Source organism: Musa acuminata, chromosome BXJ3-10 (assembly GCF_036884655.1).
Source record: "Musa acuminata AAA Group cultivar baxijiao chromosome BXJ3-10, Cavendish_Baxijiao_AAA, whole genome shotgun sequence".
Lineage (NCBI taxonomy): Eukaryota > Viridiplantae > Streptophyta > Magnoliopsida > Zingiberales > Musaceae > Musa > Musa acuminata.
Genome location: NC_088358.1, coordinates 14138804 through 14160247, shown reverse-complemented (window position 1 = coordinate 14160247; position 21444 = coordinate 14138804). Strand labels below are relative to the sequence as shown.

The 21444-nt window shown below is 37.6% G+C and overlaps 2 protein-coding genes across 11 annotated transcripts; both read left to right on the top strand.

Annotated features, from left to right (window-relative positions):
- The first annotated feature begins 1248 nt into the window (after positions 1-1248).
- On the top strand, positions 1249-7843 carry LOC135581406 (uncharacterized). Of its 10 annotated transcripts, none has more exons than XM_065171643.1 (4): positions 1249-1396; positions 2510-2855; positions 3431-4445; positions 5077-7843. In XM_065171643.1, exons 2-4 carry the CDS (start codon positions 2710-2712, stop codon positions 7501-7503), a joined length of 3588 nt encoding a protein of 1195 aa, XP_065027715.1. In that variant the 5' UTR covers positions 1249-1396; positions 2510-2709; the 3' UTR covers positions 7504-7843. The 10 variants fall into 10 exon arrangements, with proteins under 10 accessions (XP_065027715.1, XP_065027714.1, XP_065027722.1 ...); XM_065171642.1 differs by having other exon boundaries at positions 1326-1580; XM_065171650.1 differs by lacking the exon at positions 1249-1396 and adding an exon at positions 1405-1563 and having other exon boundaries at positions 2510-2773.
- A 2597-nt stretch (positions 7844-10440) lies between these two features.
- Positions 10441-14806, top strand: LOC135650905 (WPP domain-interacting protein 1-like). Its single transcript, XM_065170585.1, has 2 exons — positions 10441-11437; positions 13891-14806. Exons 1-2 carry the CDS (start codon positions 10588-10590, stop codon positions 14553-14555), a joined length of 1515 nt encoding a protein of 504 aa, XP_065026657.1. The 5' UTR covers positions 10441-10587; the 3' UTR covers positions 14556-14806.
- The last annotated feature ends 6638 nt before the right edge of the window (positions 14807-21444 follow it).

Here is a 21444-nt window from a genome sequence, read left to right as displayed (position 1 = left end):
GACTATTATTGATAAAGTGATGATTATTATTGTAGCAATTTTAGCTATAATAATTATTATCATCGTAAGACAAAGATAAGCCTATCTTAGCTATTAAACTACCAATGGAATGAACAAAATGTGAGACAACGTATATTGCTCGTACCTAAAATTGAGCTTTAAGAAATAATATAGCTTGGGGATGGGGATTCTAAGAAGACACCAAATTATATTTGGACATGACAGCACTAGTCCGCGGACCATTCACTTAGCTTGAATGTAAGTATACATTCATTCATGATAGTTTTAATTATTTTTGTATTGTATGTTACTTTTCAAGGATTATAAGAGAATATGCATATATTCCGTAAAGAATATGGATTCATCCTCATTTTGTATATATTCTTAATAATTAGGAAAGTTTGATTTTTTTAATTTTTTTTAAAAATAAATTATTAATATCTGATCCGTCCACGTTTTGCACTCCTGTACAAGACCTTCAAACTTTACGTTGTACGCTAATGACATGAATATAATTAGCTAAATATATTTATTGAATGCCATATTTAATTGGACATAAAGCAAGTAAAGGTGCCTCTAATAATTATAATTTGTTTTTGTGATATTGTACTTAATTAATCAAACAATTAATTACTTACATAACGAGGCTGCCAAAAATTATTACAATTATTATGATTACTTTCTACACCAGGAAAAATACGAGCTTGTGATGGTTACTTTCTACACTTGGAATTCTTGACTGAACCACCTGAGACATTATCCAGAAATGAAAATGTTGTCTTAATGTGTTTCATGCTATTGTTGAACATTTGTGACGTACTATTACTGTGCAGGATAAAAATAAATGTCTAACATGATGTCAATAAAAGAACATATTCTCAATCTCGGGAGAGGTACTAAAGGCCAAAAAGAAAAAGAAGAAAAGAAAGGAGGTTTGGGGAACAAGTTGCAGGTTAGATTCCTGAACCTGTGAGTTGTTAAGATGTGCTCAGTGAGTTGATGTCTTCGTTTAGATACCGCTTTTGCATGTTAAGCAGCATAGCATATCATGAGAAATTACTGCATGGCAGAACTCAGGTCTTTTTCTTTTTCTAAGCTTTTTACATTGGGGCAGTTCGGGCAACTGAGAGTCCAAGAAAGGAGGGTGGCAGTGTAGTTTGGTTGAGAGAGAAGGTCAAAAGGTAAAAGTGTTCCTTTCATGAATAATATCGGCTAAAGCAAACGAAGAGAGAGAGATGGAAAGAAGATAGAGAAGCTACTAGTGTTTCTACAGGATAGGACAGCTCCCTGAAAACTCTTCCATGTCCCTTTCCCCTTGGCCTCTCTCTCTCTCTCTTTCCGTCTCTGTGGAGTTGCTGTTGATGTACAGGCCCGCTTTTGGTAGAGAACCTGATGCGTAAGTGGGTGGTGTTTTCTCATCTTCTACACCCTCCCATACGTTTACTGTGACCGGAGGAAGAAAGAAAAGTCTTCTCCTCACTTCTTCCTCTCTTTCAGTCGTGCAGCGCAGTGATTCCTCTTCTCAAGTTACTTTCCTTTTTTCACTTTCTTTTGGATCCAAGAGTGAGTAAGGCTTGGAGGTTCTTCTTCTTCTTCTTCTTCTTCTTCTTCTTTGTGATCTTGTATGTATATATGTGTACTGTTCATGGATGTTCTTGGGATCTTGTTTTGGTTCCTGCATCGGTCATGTGCCTTGTTAGATCTTCCACCTGGTCAATCCCTCTGCCTCACCTCACCTCCCTCTTCGCTGTCCTTGGATTTTTTTTGCTTGGATCTTGGAGAAAAATCTAGAAGAAGGTTTTCTCTAGAAGAAGGTTTTCCTTCAGATTTGCTTGTATCTTTTAGCCAAAGAGTGGTGATGAGCTTCTTCATCATCCTTCCTACCACTTTTGTGTAATTTCTGCTACTTTATGCCCTTCTGTTCCATCCTAGGAATCCATTCAAAGCAAGGCCCTAAAGAGGAGTGTTAATCCTCTAATGGCCTGGCTCTCTGTCCTTTCTCTCATCTATTAATTTCCCATCAGCTCCCTTTATATGCTATGCTTTTGAGTTTCCTCGTTGGGTTTTTGTATAACTTGCTACCAGAACTTGTTTTGGATTCTGTTTCCCTTGTTTCTTCCGCTATCATTTCATGCGCAAGGCTTCTGTCGAGGTCTTCTTCTTCCTCCTTGTTCTCTTCCTACTGATCTTTCGACAAACTGGTTTTGGTTTCCCCTACTTTATTTGGAGGTGTAGTTTCCCTGTGAAACTCCTCATCCCTTTGATCACATAAAATGACATCTCTGGAAGTTTCGAACCACATAACTATTGATATTCTCTTTGTATGGAAGCTTCGAGTGCCTTGGGTTTCGAGGGGACTGATCTATCTTGATGAGTTTGACCCAGTCTTAAGTCTACATGAAATTATGTCTTAGAAGATGCTTGGACATTGGTCCTAGTTTCTTCTCTAGCAAGTGTGCCTTCTCTTTTTTCCTTTCTAAGTTTAGTTCTCCTTTGCCCAATCTTGCAGGCACCAAGTCAGGTGAAGAGAGGGAAAAGGCTGGTGGTGTTTCTCCTTTGTGGGATCTTACTACTGGTTTCCTTGGCAGCTTAAGTCCTTTGTTATGCTGGAGTCCAAGGATGATGGAAGGCCCAGGTGCAGTGGTGCCCTTGGGCTGCTACTACTACCGCTAGAAGATTTAGGAGGAAACTGGAGAAGGCCTTCTTCAGATGTTATCGACTAAAAATTCACCAGACCCTTCATGTTCCTCCCATCTTCCAGCACCGAGAACAGGTGAGAGTGCTTCTCAAACGCTTGCCTTCCAAGAGAGGAAGCCCATCCTAGAAGAGACACCAACTCCTAATTTCTCTATAAGGTAGTAGTTTCCTCTTACACTGCCTTGTGTTGTCTTTATTACTGATTCAGAGAAATGATGTTGCTTGCATCGGTCAGATTCGTTGGGTTGATTTCTGGAGTACCTTTATCTAAGTATTTTCCTTCACTTACAAATCTATTGGGGTGTGGGCCAAGCTTTGATGGATCTGAGTGCACACTAGCCAGGATGTTCATGTTGATATTTTTCTGAGACCTCTAGGTCCCTAAAGCAAGGAATCAAAGGCTTGACTTTTCTTCCAGGGGATGACTATGGTTTGGTTTTCTTGATATGATATCAACTATGTGGGTTTAATTGATCATATCATCTGTTAAAAAAAGTTGTCCTTTTGTCAAAGGTGACACAGTTTGAGGGACAGCTTTGTTCCTTGGTTGGTGGTATTTTTTGTGTCTAGTTTTGGCAATTGGTATGTGGCATGATCTGAATATGTTCATGGTAGAACTTTGTGGTGAAAAGATGACCTTCTCATTTGATTATCTTTGATATATGGAGTTGTAAATGGGTATCTCTCAATCATAGAGGCAAGTTTTCTGATGGATCTTTTGCTTTGATTTCAGAGATTATGTTTTTGCATCGAGGACCAAAGGCCTAGAGACAAGTTGGCCATTTGCACAGCATTTCTTGCGGCTCTGCTTCAAGCATGGTGTCAAAGGTCTATTGCCACCTTTCGAGCCTCCAAATTTGTTGAGAGTTCAGTGTCGCAGAAAGGAAGTAGAACAGATCCTAGCGCATATTGTTGATCCTCAAGAGGAGAAACAATCTTGTGATAGAAAAACAAGAACCTGTCAGGAAATTAGCAAAGATGATCTGGCTCATTGTGATGCAGGAGTTCGATTGATAAGGACCCATGAGCAAGTTGAAACTTCTTCTTATGACATCGGTAATCAAGAATCTAAAACACCAGCTACGGATATAGAAAATAAGTGCAGGTTGATAGTAAAATTAGGTGTCATCTCTGGGAGCAGTCGAACAGAGGACACAATTTCTGACTCTAGCACAGTTTCAGATCCTATGGCTTCAAAGGTTTGTCCGGTTTGTAGAACATTTTCTTCCACTTCAAATACAACTTTGAACGCTCACATAGATCAGTGCCTCTCGATGGAGTCCAACACCAAGTGGATGTCAAGCAAACTCTCAAAACCAACAGAAAAACCAAGGAAGAAGAGACTGATGGTGGATATTTATGCTACTGCTCCTCGTTGCACTCTTGAAGATCTCGATAAGAGGAATGGTACAAACTGGGCCAACGAAATGGCATTTGCCACTGCACCAACTGTTGAAGTTGATATGGAGACAAAGAAACCAAAATTGTCACCAACAGAGTCTACAGCTTATGTTGAAGGATCAGTATCTGTTAATTCAGTTGGCGCAAAACTCAAAATTCTATCCAAATTCAATGACATGCCAAAGTTGAAGGAAGGACCGAAGTTTCAGAAGCATGAAGAAGTCATTGAGCCAACAAAAATGTTTTTGGTCAGCAAGAAGAAGCATTTGAATGCAAAGTTTTCAAGGAAGATGAAAGTGAAGGCACAGAGAAACAAATTGAGCTCACGTACTCTGTTGAAAGCACAGGTACTTGCAATATTTCTTTTTCATAAAGAAATCTATGGCTGCATTTGAGTTCTTGTGCAATCAGTCTGAGAAAAACAATGGAAATTTCAAAGACTGAGGAATTTTATTCTCATCTGGGAGTTATATCTTTTTGGGGTTTTCAATCACATGCTAGATGAGAAAATTAGTCGGTATCATCATCTCTTAATAGTTTTCTTTTCCAAAAATGCTTAAATTCTTGATGTATATGAAAAATCTGAATCAACCTCCCTCATAACAAATCCTTAAGGAAGTTTCTAGATGCTCCTTTGATGCCTAATCATCATATCTTTTAGTCCGTGTTTTCTAATTTCTTTGTAGTTTGGGAGTTAGAATTGTGCCCGTTTCCACTTTCACTGTTCTCCTGCTCAAGCTTTCTCAATCAACATATCTGGCTTATATTGAATCATTAAGATGATTTGTAAGGTTTGATGTTTTCCAGCCTTTCAACTCTGTCTCCAAACATAATACAATTTGGATTGTCAGCATGTTCTAATTTCTATATCTAATTTTTGCTGATCTTTCATACCATTTGATTTTACAGTAGCCTAATTCTCACCAGTGTTGATCATTTTACCAATCTAATTGCATAACTATAAATTTGGTTGGCCAGATTCAAACTGCACATGAAGGATATTGTAATGCTAAAACTCATCATGAGAATGAAGAATCACTAAACCCAGGTAACCTCAACAAGAGCAGTTCATCTTTAAGACAATTGATGTGTTCCAGACGATCAGATCTCCCAAAGAACCTTTTCAGAAAGAATGTCAAGCATGCATCAGATAATACTGTACCTCTCACAAGAAGCAGGCTCACGTCTGAAGACTTGGTCAGTTCTCCAAAGAGAGTGCACTCTGCTGGTGATGGCTTTGAAGACTCTGAAAAGCTATCAATCCCCACTTTCAAATGGTCATCTGAAAGTACTGTGAAAAATGGTATCCTATTGCGAAAACCAAAGTCATCTGGGAATTCTGTGGCTTCTTCAGGAATCAAAATAAAGGAGATTGACCTAAGCATTCAACACCAATCTGATAACTCTTCTCGGAGGACGAACATATCTTTGGAAATCTGTCATCGTCCCTTGATAAAAGACCCAATCAAGTTAATTTTGAAGAAGAAAGACTCTGCTGGAAGAACATCCAGCACCTCGGAGGTGAGGAAAGGTGATCTAAAAGAGAAATTATTTTCCTTTGACAAGTTCCGCAAGCATCGATCGGTTTCCAGGAGTGGCAAGAGTGGAGTAGAATTCCAGGCAACTACCTATGGTATTGATATTCCAAGAACAAGTAACGATGCACTAGGATCTTGTGAATTTGATTGCTCAAAGAGTGTAACAGTATCTCCAGCAGGAGAGATGATGAATCATGCATGTACAAGCAGGAAAGATGTCCCAGGAGCTGAAGAAAGAGATGACAGGAGCACAATGGAGGAGCAGAAGCATGGTGATGAATGCCATGGTCCTGATGTCGAGAACTTAAACATGCAAGTAGAGGTCTTTCACTCTGGACATTGTGTCATCAAGTCATCTAAGGAAATATCTACGGCTAATCCTTCTCCTAATGATATCGTGAGTTCAGGAAACCTGCAAGCATCATTTGGTGTCAGATTAGATCCTTCTCCATTGGTTGAACAAGTTCAGTATATATCTAAAAGGGAATTCCATGAAAAACAATTAGTGGAAAGATCTGAAAGGCAAGAGGAAAGCTGTGATGGTGTGTCCAGAGAAGAGATCGATGGCCAAAATATCCAAATAGCAGATGAAATGGAAGAAAGAGGGGAGAAAGTTTCTTGTGCAATTGAACCCAAGGAATATACTGTTGATACCATGTCCATCCAGGAATCTAGTGGTTGCTTGACTAATGGGGATGTCGGTCCTAGAATCCCCGAAAGGAGCACATCGGTAACCTCGGTTAGAACAATTGTGGATGATGCCATGAATTTGGCTAGTGATGGTGAACCAAGTGGATCACCTGTGTCAACTGCATCAACTCTTTTTATCCCCTCTTCAAGAGATTCCAAATATACTGATCCAGAGAATGAGGCATTGGGAATTGTTGTTAATGTTGAAGAAAAGCTGGCTTTGATGGAAAGAAATGTCGAGGGCAGGAATCAAGAACTCAAGGAAAATCTGTCAGCAAAAGAACCTAGTCAGTCAGTAAATGATGATCCATTCTATAGCTCATGCAGGGAGAGCCTTTCAAGAGATTCTCAATCATTAAGATCAAACGCTACACAGCACAGGACAACCATTGGAAAACAGGTTCCTGACTTGTTTCCCGGGCCAAGAATCTCTTCCTCTTTTAGTTTGTATCAGAATCCGAGAACCAACACTATGGTCAGCTCCACCTCCACCGAAACTTTGTCAGATTCTGCAGTCAAGGTTCCATCTTGCACCGGTGCTAATCCAATCCTTCGGTTGATGGGCAAGAATTTGATGGTGATGAAAAATGAAGAGTTTGTGCCACCTAGTACAGTTATGGATCACCCACCAGATGTAAACTTGTCATCTCATCTTGGATTTAGTTCAGCCAACACTCACATGAAGCAGCAGAATTTTCCCGGAACAGTGGCTGAGCACCAATTTCCCGTATGCCTGCCCAGCACAGCAGTGGCTGGTTTCTCATTCACTCCTCTGCATGCTGCTTTGGTGCCAAGACCAAATCAACAGACCCAGGGAAAGAATGCATACAAAAAGTTCAACTCCTCTGCAACTCCTTGCATGATGAATGAGGTGATAATGATAGATGACTCTCCCGAGACTGACAAGCAACCAAGTCTGAGCAGTCCAACAAGCACTTTGCCTTTTGATGCCTCAAGTTTGAATCCATTGTCTCAGAGATCATTCTCCTGCCTTTCTTCGCAAGATCACATTGAGGATCCTCCGAGTGGCATGAGACCTTTGTTACCGAACCTGTACACCGGAGTGGATGCTAGTTTGATCAAGAGGTATAGCACTGCAGAAGGCCATTTCATGTTCCAATCTCCTGGAACCGCTTACATGCGCCCATCAATATGTTACTCACAGACCCTCCACTGATCCTACCTCTACAAAGTGCTTGTGGAACAAAACTCTTCCAAATTGTACTTGCAGCAGCCATCTTTGCCGCATCCAGTTGGATCACCATGGTTAGACTTTTGATATCCATATCCTTTGAAGTAGTCATGAAGCATCCACCAGGGCAAAAGAGTGAAACCAACAAGAACTTGTGTACTGTTGGAACTTTGAGATATGTTGTGTATCCTTGTTGGTGGCAACACAGGAAACCTTTTCTCTCTGCAAAAGTTGCAGTTTTAGACATCACCATAAGGACATGCAGCCCTCAATAATCGATGCATCTAAACCTTGCCATTTAACTATGGCAATAAGTGTTCTTCAAGCTGCCTTTTGGTCATTGCTGCTGGCAACCTTCTGTGCTACTACTAGTTCTGGTAGATAGATAACTCGTGGTTTTTCTTACTCTTGATGCTAATATGAATATGCTAAATTGATCTGCAGGTTGATTTTGTTTTGTCTCAAAATGACATTACATGATAATAAAACCTTGTCAGAATTTAGTGAAGAACTGTAAATTGCCATTACATATTACATGCTTCTGGATTAAAATAAGCGTAGCAAGATTTGATTTGATGGACAACTTGATACCAAAGAAAAATTCAGAGATTACCTAGAAAGTGAAAACTAGAAAAGGCCAATTCCATATTTACGTGGCATGACAACTCATGTTTACGTATGTGGAAAAAAATCGATTTCTTTGCTATTGACAGTAATCGAATACAAGAAATAAGATTCTCTATTCAATTAACTCAAAACTGAAGTTATAAATTTCTGGTGCATCTTCTCACATAAATATTGCAGGATTTTTCTCTCAATCTCTTCTTGATCTAATTTAGAAGCACTCAAATTATATTTTGTTTATCTCTTCCCATGGTATGTATTTATAGAATGACAACCAAACCTTAATTCAAAAGAGTCCATACTTAGAATATCTTATTCTCCAACTAACCTTGTTATCCAAATACTTTGAATCTTATTATATATCTAGAAATACTTATCAACCCTAATATAATTCATCCATTTTGCTCATATTCTCCTCTTCAGCATTATTGCCTACACGCGAATTTGCATTAAAAGATTCTAATTTCTTGATGCCATCCATATGCAATTAGTGTATGCGGGCACAAAAATGCAGGTTGCTCTTATTGAGGTAGAAGAAACTCTTAACCTTGCATGTACTCCAAAACCCTATCATTAAAGTTGCTGCACAATCTTCTGGTTTCATTGTCGAGTTAGATGTCACGTTACGAAGGGACCCTTACCACGCTAATAATTCCACATGTATTCATGTAGTTGAATACACCACGAGTGCTACTCAGAACTGCACTGTGGCCCCTTCATGCCAGTGAATCCAACGATGTTTGGAGAAATCCTACAATAAGAAAGACAACACAATAGCAGCTCACGTAAGGCTTTTTGGCATGAGTGGTAGTAGATAGCACGCGAAGAGAGAGAGAGAGAGAGAGAGAGAGAGAGAGAGAGAGAGAGAGAGAGAGAGAGAGAGGCTTCTCCATGGCATGAGTAGTAGTAGGAATGGAGTGTTCTCCCTCTGCTCTCCAAAACTCAGCATCCGTCAAACGTCAATATAAACCCAGGCAAACATGCATGAGCATGTCAAACGACAAACCTTTAATCGTCTTGAACACTTTTGAATGATACCTCAACATCTATCACAGACATGCTTTATTTCCGTATCTGCTAGATATATAAAATATATGATGTATTTCAAAGTCACCACCAAGTGCAGTATCTTATCCAAAATGTAAACTATTGTCTGTGTGACTTTTGCATTGCCATGCGAACTACTTTAGCAAACAGCTTACCACCTTTCTAAATCAACTAAAAAGTTGCACAATGAGTGGTTTTGAGTGTTTTTTTATCGTTTAATATTTTTTTTTACCAAAATAAAAATCAATTAAAAACTAAGCAAAACGAGTAACCTATAATAATAATAATAATAATAATAATAATAATAATAATAATAATAATAATAATAATAATAATAATAATAATAATAATAATAATTTTTTGTATGGTTGGCCAATCAATTAGCCACCTGATTACCTTTCCAATATGCATTCTCCAACTTATAATCAGATAGATAGTACATGTCTGAGATAGAGTTCAAAAGACTCCACGGAGGACTCTTCTTTCTTGAGCATCTGAATCTGAACCAGATCTGACAACAATCTTTCTCAAACCAGTGTCCATTCCAACTTGTAGGGCAATCTTTAATTGCAACGGAGACGGCTCTTCTTATTGTCCATAGATTTACAACCATAAAAAAAAAAAAAAAAAAAAAAAAGTGTATCATCACGTAAAACATAATAATCTAAACCTTCATCCATTTAATCAATACCCCAATTGAGATATCCACCTTTTGGAACTCCTGTGGTAGTTTCTGCCATATCTAGCGGCATTCAACAGGAAAACATGGGATCCAATGATCCCGTCCGCGGCTCCTCCACGCCAACGAGGAAAGGTTGTTTATCCATTGGCCTGCCATTGAATTCTGACCAATGGGAAAGAAAATGTTTATGTTCGGTGTACGGGCTAAGACAGGTGATCAACACCCACGTGTATGGGGCCTCGATATCCATCTGTCCACGTAATAAATCCGCTTGAGGAAATGACACCGCCCTTTGTTATTCCCTCCTCGACATGAGAGTTCTTCGGATTCCGAGGGCTTCTCCTTCGCCCCCTTTCGGATCCCCCTTCCACATAAATTTCGGCAACGAATAGCCCTAGTTTCGATGATGGTTGTATTATAGCTGACGAAAGATTGTTTTCTCGAAATCCGTGATTTCGACCTTTTCCGTGCCCAAGTTTTATTTGGATTTCGGTTGAATCAACTTTCTTCCGTTGGCCTGCAGAAGAATTCGGAAACTTTGTTGAGGTTTCCGGCCGTATGTTGTGATCTTTCTCCGGTAATTGGTGTGTTTATCGTTGTAGTTATAGGTTATCCACGGTTTCGCAGTAGTTTTTTGTATGAAATTGGAGGGGCAGTGCTCTTGATCGAGGCCCGAAGAACCGGGATAGAAGAACGGAAGTGAGGCCCTGGAAAAGATGGCTCCTTTCGGTGAAACTGAGGTGGAGCTCCGTGGAGACTTGGCTGAAGAACCTTCTCGGATCGATTCTCCAATTGAGACAGGAGGTGCAGATCGAGTTCCGGAAGAGAGAGGGAGTGTCTCTCCTGCTGAAGCTGTTAACTTTTCTCCTGGGGGTGGGAAAAGTAATGGGGATTTAGTTGGAGGAGAGTTTTCGGTTGATTCGCCTTTGAATCCGAGTGGATCTCCTTCGAGCGTGGCGGCCTCTGCGAAGGGTTATGGATTGAAGAAGTGGAGGAGAATTAGGAGAGACACGAGTAAAGATGTAACTGGCAATGCTGATCGTAGTAGTAAGTCATCGACGGCTGCAAGTGCACCAAGGCTGCAGCATGAAGTGATTGGTTTTTTGAGGGACAGAAGCAGGGCAAGAAACATTGGTGGAAAAGGACCGGGGCATGATGTACAAAAAAGAGGTCAATGGGCAAAACGAGGCAAAACCGATGCTGGTAAGAAGATTCGAGAAGACCAAGTTAAAAACGAGACCGAGAACTTCTATTCAAGCATCGAATCTGACTTGATGAGTTCGAACACTGCTTTTCTACATATGGACAGCATGGCTAGTAATGGGAAGCAAAGTGAGAAATCTGTAAATTATGATGGCGGCGATGCTCAGCCAAGTGAGGAAGTAAGATCATGTTTCTACAAGGACAATGGGGGAGTTGGAGCTTTGTTGAGGGAAGATCTAGAAACCAATCAGTCAGGAGAGAAGAATTATAATAAATTTGAGAATATTCATCTAGGGTCAGATCTTGATCCCTTTTTAGAGTCAATTGTTTCTCTGCAAGCAACAAAAGAAGCATTAGAAAATGGTAAATATTTTATCTCTCTTCCATGTCCTTGTAACAATGTTCTATGTGACTACTTTTTTCACTTTTGTTATCATGCTTTAGGCAAAATTTCTTATCCATATCCTTTGGTGAATAATCTTGATATTTACTTGTGGAGAAAAATGAGTAATTTTTTTTGTTTGATCAACATGCTTGGGTTAGACTAGTTAAAAGATATATTGCTTATTTGTTATCTATCCTTCTTGTGTGGTGCCTCAGCATGTGTAGTCATAACAGCAGCAAAGGTCTATTTGACAGTTTTCAAATGTTGAGCTTATCTTGGATAACTACACAGAGTAAGTATTGTAGATATGAGGATGTTGTTATGGGGCTTATTTCTTGCCATGAAAAATTAGAGGCTGATGATGGATTAAGGGAAGTTGCTTTAGCTGATTTGATACCTTTCCAGATTGTAGATGCATCAATAAAGAGAGAGAATACAGATTACTAGTACTAGAAGAGCAGAAGAAAAAGGAAGACTTTGCTTGAATGAAAAAAAGGAAAGAGTTTGACATCCCTGAAGAAACTAATAAGATCGCACTTAATAGAGCTCAGTATCAGAAAGGAATCCATGTAGTGAAGCTAAAATATCTGAGACCTATGACTTCTTGTTGCTGTTTTATGTTGGATGACTACAGTATTTTTTGGAGCAAAAAATTTGGTTTTAATCACATGAAATGATAAACATCTCAACAAGTTAAATTCTCCTATAAAGCTTTGTGAGGCACATTGTTCTGTTCCTTTGTTGCTCTATGTTGCTTATGTTTCTTGGCATTTTTATTTTTCAAATTCAATTAATCAATATTACCTGTGATCATTACCTTGTTATTTACCAAGAAAAGAAAATTGTTACCTTGATATATATACAAAGTTCCAGAAGTTCTATTTGTTTGTGCAGATTATCGAGGTTCAGCTTTAGAGTTTTTTCTCTCTGTTTTATTCTTATCGAATTTTGATAACAAAAATGATTTTCTATGATGTGGATCTTTTTGGAGTTCAATAATTATTTATTGCTTCTTCTAGGTCTTTCACCTAGCATCTATGTGAGTAAAGTTTTGTATTTTCCTGGCTTTGTGGTACTGTGATGGTAAAGCTTTTTAAGGCTTGGTGCTACTAGATCATGTTCACTTGGAAACCACCATTGATGCTTAATTTTGGTCTAAGCATCACTCATGCGCATGGTCATTGGTCCATTGTATGTGCACACTGATGCAATATATACCTCCTGTATACTCAGTAGATGAATAGTTATCTTTACAGTTGGATTCATGTTTTGCAAAGGATATATTAGCTACTACTTTGTTGACTTATGCTATTATTCAATTGTTGCTATATGGAAATCATGTGTCTAATTTCATTTTTAAATATTTTGCTAAGGATCCCTCTTTAATATCTGAGTTTTTTGTTCATGTTACAGTCCTTTTTGGATTTCACATAAGCAATTATATTGATAAAGTATATCTCCTTATTCAATATGAGCTTTTCAAGTAATCGACTGTGTGCAATTTTATAAAGTATTTTCTTGTTTTGTTCTCATCATATCTTCAAATGAAAGAAACAACAAGGGATCTCCAGTGGGGACCTTAGTCATGTGTGCAGAATGTAATTCTAGTTATCCCCCTTGGCATGTATTTTTCCTGAATTTCATGCACTAATTAGTTCAGATTTTCCCGGTTTGCATAGTGAGTTGCCTGCCATGGCAGTATTAGTAACATTAAAGTTCTTTTATTGTTTTTTATATTAAGATTGTAATCTGTGTTCAAGCATATTAACAGTCCACATAGCTGCACCTAGGAGTTTGGAGAATATTGCTGATGTATCAACTCATTTTTTGGGTATTTCATGTTGGTAAATTTATGTACAACCTATTTATAAAATTTAATCTTTTTAAGCTTGATATTGCCCCTAGGACCTCTGGATTCTCCCTGTTGTCCTCTCTATGTAAGATGTGCTTGATTGAGAAGAGGTATCCAAATAAACTGCAGAAACAAAATAGTATACTGGCTTAAGGATCACTCCAAATTTATCTGATAAAGCAGTATATTTACTGCAGTTATGATAATTTCATTCTTGGTTGTCATCTAAAGGTGATTTTTGGAGCACAGTATAGCATGTTTGTTTGACCATTTTTTGCTGCATTATCACCGAGAAGGTGAAGGTTATAAGAACTAAAACTGAAGAACTGATAGCACTTAATTTGAATAATTCATTCAAGGCAATAGGAATTGATTAAATTCATAAAGTATTGTCCTTGAGTTTGATGACTTTGGTTGACTAAGAGTAACCACATAAGAAAACCTACCTTAATTTTCAAGTATATTTTATTATCTCTACTCATCAATGTGTAGCTAAATTGGTTCAGAATTTTCAATTTTTTCTCCCATCACACATTACTACATTGATCACCAACTGACTTGTTTATGGCATCCATGCAGAAATCCGTAACTTTGGGGAAATTGGGAAAGTCATGATATTTGATGATGCAAATTGCCAGTATGAAGAAACAGAAGGAATTAGTTCCCCAGCTGTTGAAGCCAATTTTGTTGACCTAAATCGGAAGATAGAGCAGCTGGAATGCAAGTTAGGAGAAGCTTTAACCAGTGTCAAAACCAAGGAATCGAAGGTACTTGAGCTTAAAGCAATTCTTAGCAGGACAGGGTGGCCAAACAAGGACATAGATAGCACCAACATATCAAGCCTCCAAGAGAAGTGCAAGGAGATGGAGATCGAGTTGGAGAACTTGCTTGTAAAGAAGATAGAGGTGGAAATTGAATATTTGGTCCTTACAATAACTACTCAAAGTTGGAAAGTCGTAGCAGAAGATCACATTGCTTCTTTAGAGCAGCAGAGAACTTTATCTGGGGATAAGCCAAAGGCTACGCATAAAGTGAAGTATGCTGAAAACGAGACTGTCATTTTCAGGGGAGTAACTGAGGAACTAGAGAAGGATCTGTCAGAGACCAAAGAGGTTTTGAGGTTGCAGGGTAGAGTATTTAAGTACTCTGTTTGCTGTTTTGTCCAGATGGTGATCTTGTGTATTGCCTTTGAGTTGTTTCTCTTGCACCTATTGCCCTCATCTAGTGGGGTCACACCCACGTAATTTAGGAGTATCGACCCAATTTACTTCTGATGTATTGTAAGATACCTCTGTGCACTAGGCTCTAAAGAGAAGAAGAAAGTAGTAGTTTGTTTCACAGATATTTTTGAATTTTTGGGTTAGGATATTTGCTTAGAGAAATCGTCATTTCTATTTAATAAGGTCTTAATTCTGTCGATACATATTTTCATTGTATTTGGCAGACGATCTTGTCTAGCGTATTTATAAATTCTCAAAGAGAAACATTTGCTGTATTCATGATAAACTACTCTCACTGGAGTGTAGGCTATTTTTTGCTAAACTGTATTCAATGAAATCTTCTAATGTCATCTCCTTGTGGTTTTCATCTATTTTAACATATATTTCATGCTCATGTGTGGTGGTTCTCAAAGGGAAATTTTTTTTTGAGCTTATGTTATGCTCAGGTTCTAAAAGAGAGAAGATACAAGTCAGATGAAACAAATCACAATCTGAAGGCTATATAAGCTTTATAGTTTGAAAAACAAGAGATTGATAGTCAATAAAGATATTATATTTGATAAAAAGTGTTACCTTGAATTGGTAAAAAAGACAAGGGTGTATGAATATGTTGAAACAGTGTTACTGGGATAGGTTCAAGAAGACGTGAATCATGAAGGTTAGTCTTCAAATACTTCAAGTTCTGCTTCATCATCTTTCATCTTCCAGTTCAAGTTTAGAATCTACCAATTCAACTCCGAATGAGAAGTTTGAATGATATTTATTAGAGCTGCAATTTTTATGTGTTAGGACCAAAAAGCTTTGAAAAAACCATCAAACAAGAAGCGTTGAAGAAAACTATGAAAGAAAAGATTGATATAACTAAAAGAAACAAAACTTGGGAATTGATCGATGGACCTTAAAACAAAGATGGTGTCAAAAGGATCTGATCTGTATGGCGAAATACAATGCGCATGGTTCAGTGTGAAGAAACAAGGTAAGATCGACGGCAAAAGGCTACTTACAAAGTATGGAGTTAATTATAATGGAACTTGTGCACCAATTGCTTGCCTTGATATCATTACAACTTTTAATTACATTAGCAGCTCACAAAAGGATGATTAGGGCATCAACTTGTTGTGAAATCAGTATTTTTGAATGAAAAATTAAAAGAAGAGGTCTATTTCTATGTTGAGCAATCACCGAGTTTTATTATTGAAGATCATGAAACCAAAGTATATAGGTTGGAAAAAGCATTGCATGAAGAGGCTTCATGAAAAGCAAGAGTGAACCTACTTTATATACCAAAATAGGAGGAGGAGGTTCAAGTATAATCATTGTTGCTCTTTGTGTTGATGATTTAGTATTTGTAGGAAAAAATGCAAATATGATACAAGAGTTCAAAAATGATCTGGTGATCGAATATGAGATAGAGTGACATGGGAATGCTAAGACACTGTTGACATCGAGATATATCAAGATGAAAATAGTGTATTTATTTCTCAAAAGAATTATGTTGACATTTGCTAATTTGGTGACAAATTAAAGAAAGAAGATGGAGGAAAGAAGATTGATGTTACTCTTTATGGAAGTTTGATTGGTAATCTGTTATACCTTAGAACTACAAGGTCAAATATTATGTTTATTCATTTTGAGGCTGCAAAAAGAATTCTCAGATATCTGCAATGTACTGAAGGATTTGGAATCAAGTTCGACAAGCAAGAAAACATGAAGCTGATTAGATTCTATGATGGTGACTGGTGTGAACGCATAATAGATGATATGAAGAATACCTACGGTTGTATTTTTTTCTTTCTTGAAGCTCAAAGAAGCAACAATTAGTGGCACAATCCTATGTAGAATTTGAGTATGTTTCAGCATCGATGGCTACATCGTAACCAATTTGGCTAAGAAAAATTCTAGAAGATCTTAGAGAAAAAGTAAATTGAAGGAAAGAAGAACTTTTGTGATAACAAATAAGTTGTAGTAATGGCTAATATCCATCACTTTCTCATAGAAGCAATTGAACAAGGTAAAATTCAAGTGAAAGTATTTATTACAACTCCAATGATCGAGTAGCAGACATATCCACAAGGCAAGTTTGAGTCTTTCAGAGAAGTTATAGGTATTGTAGAACAACAACACACTAAGGGGGAGAAATATTAATATTAATGTGTTGCATGTGTATCTTGAAATATCATGAAAAATATTAGGAGTAGTTTAGAAAATAAATTAAATGTTGGTTATGGTTCTCGATTAATGGGTTATGAAGAAAACTTGGAGAAGACTACTACAGTAGTTTTTAGATTGAATGAGAAGAAATGCATGATTGTGTGCCTCTTTCCTTCTCTTTCCTTTAAAATTAAATCTAACATATTAGCCCTGCAATTCTCATATTCTCCATCCTGCAAGGCTAACATGTTATCAGCTTTTATTTCTGAGAATATGGTGCGATTGAGCTGCCCACCCTTTGAGATACCTCCGAGATGAAGCTCTTCAATTTCTGAAATAGAAGTTCTAATGGCATTTGCATTATAATATTGATGTTTTGTTCAAGTAAGATGCTGTATTCTACCCTAATCTAATGATGACTCTGTTGGGGTTATTGGCTTTGTGCAAGACAGCAATGCACATATCAATGTAAAGGTTTTGGATCGGGTGGTTTTGTTTTCGATTCTAAAACAACGATTCTGGTTTCAAAATTGATGATTTTGATTATAATTACTGATTTTGATTGATAAAAACAGAAAAAAAATAAAAAAGGTTGTATTAAGATTCCAACAAATCCTAACCACTATACTATGGAACACAATTTATATCTTAATGCTTTGCTATTCTTTTCAACCAAACTGGAACTTGTTCTAGTTTTATGTTTCAAGAATCGAAACTAAATAGTCAAACCATGGTTGTGGTTTGATTTGGAATTGTTGAACTATTGACCCAATTCAATTTTTATTTTTGTTCAGTTTGATTATGGTTTGATTTAGATTCGAATCAAACCATACTCAACACTAGTCAAACGCCTTTTAGGTATTGGAGTTAAAATTTCTTAAATGGATTCAACTCGTACATATTTTTTTTTACATGAAAATATCATGATCATGCGACTTGCCACCGTAATAGTGCAAAATTGTAATATAATTTCTCTTCTTATTCTTCGTTTTATGATTGCATTGTGTCTTAAAAACTTGATTATATATATTATTTGTGCACTATAAATTAATCATGTGAGTGATGACACGTATGATATATTATAAAATCTTTTTAATTATTATTATAATAATATTTTATCACTTTAAATTAGATTATATATATATATATATTATGATACCCTTGGATCTGTGTAATGAGAATTAGATCATTATGAGATCATGATAATGAGACTAAATATTCCCGGTCATAGGTTATTCGAAAAAAACATCTAGATAACCGAACAAACCAGTGTACTATATACTTGTCCATATGATGGATATAGCTGATCTCATAATTGCTTATGTGGGGACACTAGGAATATAGTGCATATGCTCATTAGAGAATGAATTTACTGAATGATTCGTTTACGGAATGTTGGATGGTTAATGATAACTCATCGTCAAACAACGATTCTGTGGTGGCAGTTGTGTATTTGGTCCTTAGACTTGAGACACAAAGGATGCCTTATTTGAGTAATCCATTCTATGATACTAGACTTATAGGTCTCAAAATTTTAAATCTAGCACAGTCAGTCATTAGGAGTGGTAGCCAATCTTACGAAGACAATTGTGTATCAATAAAAGATCATCCACTCTTGGTATCATGAGAGGAGGAATATCTCATGTATTCTTACTTAAGCAAATCCTTGATCATGGTTAATCAAATCATGATTAATCCGATAGTAGTAGATTCAGATTGTGAGAGAAGTAGTTCTCCAAGAGAATCCGTTAGAGTGAGACTCAAATGGATTTCGTATGGGCCTGACAGTACCATATCTGGTATACGATCTCTGAAATATTAGATGGATGAGGGATTATGGATACATAGTAACTAAAGACAAATAAGTCTAATGGATTAGATTCTCCTATATCATCTAGGAATTATGGCGTAGTGGCCTAGTACGTCTATTGTTGATGAGTTGAGTGAATTATTATGGGGATAATAATTCACTAAGTTAAAAGGAGTTTTGATAAGTGCAACTTACAGTCAGCTTGGTATTAGGCTTAGATGGTCACACACATGGTGGACAACGTGATGAATAGAGGATCAGATATAGGATATCCGATAAACCCTTGTTTTAATAGATTCTTGGGTGAGACCCAATAGGGCTTAGAATGGTTATTAGATGAGGATCCAATATCTATTAAGCTAGGATAATTAGATGGATATCCAATACCCATTAAGGCAATGTTAGGACTCTAGCTAGGATAGTCCTAATTGAGAGGGATATTCATGTAAAACCTACCTAAGCCAACCCCTATTAAAGAGGTGAAGAGGTCGGCTAGGGTTAGGAGGTTATTTCTTAGAGAAGAATTAGAAGTTGTAAAGGAATATGAGTCTTGAGTAGGAGTCCTATTAGGAGTTGGTTAGAAGTAAGAGTCTTGAGTAGGAGTACTATTAGGAGTTAGGGTTTAGAAGCCCTATAAATAGTCATGTATTCCTCCTATTTTGATAAGCAATAAATGAATATTTTCTGTAGCCTTTGAGCAGCAACTTGGAGGGAGGAACCCCTATAGAGTTCCAAGGAGGCTGATCCCCTAAAGAGATCAACCATAAGTTTAGAATCTACAAGGGTTCTAATACCTGGTATTAGAGCAATGTTCTTGGTGTCTCGCTACCCTTCCACAGCCATCTATCAACCCTCCATAGCCGCCCAAAGCAATTCCCACAATTGCTTAAAAGATCATCGCCAAATTCCTCCATCATCTCCATCACCGCGGATCATTCTTTGATCTCACCGTGAATTGCAATAGGTTCTGGTTTCCTACCTTACTATTGTTGCAATTTTGTTATCCTTATTTGAAAATCTAAAAAAAATTATTTCTATATTGCTGCATAAACTTTTCGTCATAAAGTTTTTATCTCTACGACGAAAGATACATTACAATTCCAGCAGCATAACACATATTGTTTGATCTTGCTACTATGTTTTTTCTATCCAAATCTCTACGAAATTTTTATGACAGCTTTGACACTTCCTAACAGCAGATTTCCCTTTGGTTTTGTCAAAAATTTCTCAATATAAACTATTGATCTTTTACGTCTAATCTGCTATACTTGAAAATCTGTACTATAAAATTTCAGCTGCATAGCATTGCTTATTTGATCTTGATACTATGTTTTTTCTATCCAAATCTCTACAAAAATTTTATGATAGCTTTGACACTTCCTAATAGTAGATTTTCCTTTGGTTCATCAAAAAATTCTTAATATAAACTACTGATCTTTTATGTCCAATCTGCTATACTTGAAAATCTGTGATGCAAAAAATTTCAGCCGCATATTATTACCTTAACCCATCTATTTGTAATCTTTTTTGAATGAAATTTCTTATACACTTCATAGATCATCTTGACTTCCATCTAAGATTGATCTATTGAGGAATTCATCTCTAAAAACGATTTTGTGTTGCTACAAATTTTCATCGTAAACTGCTGAAATTTTTTGATGAGAATTCTGCTATCGCAACTTGCACCAATTTTCTTGCTGTTACTGCCAAAAATTTCTTGATTAAATTAGACATTCTTGCTGTCATATAAACTGAGATATTACTTTCAATTCCCTCCTCAAATCTTTCAAATTTTTGGTGGAGATTTCATCGAGAAACCGCTGTTTCTTCGACGACGATTTTGCTCTTATAAGATAACACAATTCTGTAGCAAACTTCCACTGATTTCTATCAAACCTTTGCTACCATCTACTATTGAATCTCGTATTTTGATGATGAAACTACTTGATATATGTTTATGATTTAATCTGTGTTTTGAATGACATAAGATGCTTTGATCAGGATGAGACAATTAAAGCAGGAAAAATCATGTTGTGCTGGAGGAACATGTCAGAAGATTGGACGTCGGGCCAGTGGATCGGTCGATGTATCGACAGAAGGCTTCGGGCCATGGACTCAGGCATCAGACCAAGAAGAGCAGGTATTGTGCCAAGGATATCGGAGTTACAGAGTCAATTGACCGATTGGGCAATAGGCCGTGGGAGAGGACGATGCGCGGAAGAATTAGACGAAGTGTCGAGGGACCAATGACATGCCAGACAACTTGGTTAATTGCTTAGGATTAATTATCTCGATCGAAGTTTTGTTTTATATATGCAGGATTAACTATGATGGAAGTAAGACATGCAGCAGGAGTTGCGCCGGAGTCAAGACTATGATCACGTTGGGAGTTCGAGAGTTCGACGAAAGTTCGGACGATCGTCGGAGGTTCTACGGGAACAAATCCGAGAAGTCCAGGAGCTTGTTAAAAGAAGCTCGTCGGAACTTGCCAAGTAGATCGTCGCAAGTCCAGGAGTTTACCGGAAGTCCGTAGGAGCATCACCGAGGGTTCATTAGATGATCGACGGAAGTTCGCCGGAAGCTCGCCGAAAGAAGCGATTGACACACCGGAGCAAGTTGCAGTAAATATCTTAAGAAATATCGTAGTTAGCACTATGATTAAGTTAGAAATGGGAGGTGATCCCATTAACTTAATCTTGGGGTAATTGGGCCCTTGACAGACCTAAATTGGGCCGAATGGATCAGCCCATTTGGACGCAGATTTCTTGGCCAACGGTGGCACTGCCTGGGTCGGCAATGGCACCTCCCAGGGCTCAGTCTCCGAGCGAGACTGGGTGGTGCAACCACCCCTGACAGGTAGTGGAATCGCTTGAGCTCAGTCTCCGAGCTTTGCCAAATGGTGCAACCACCCCAGTTAGGCGGTGGCACCGTTTGGGCTCAGTCTCCAAGCGA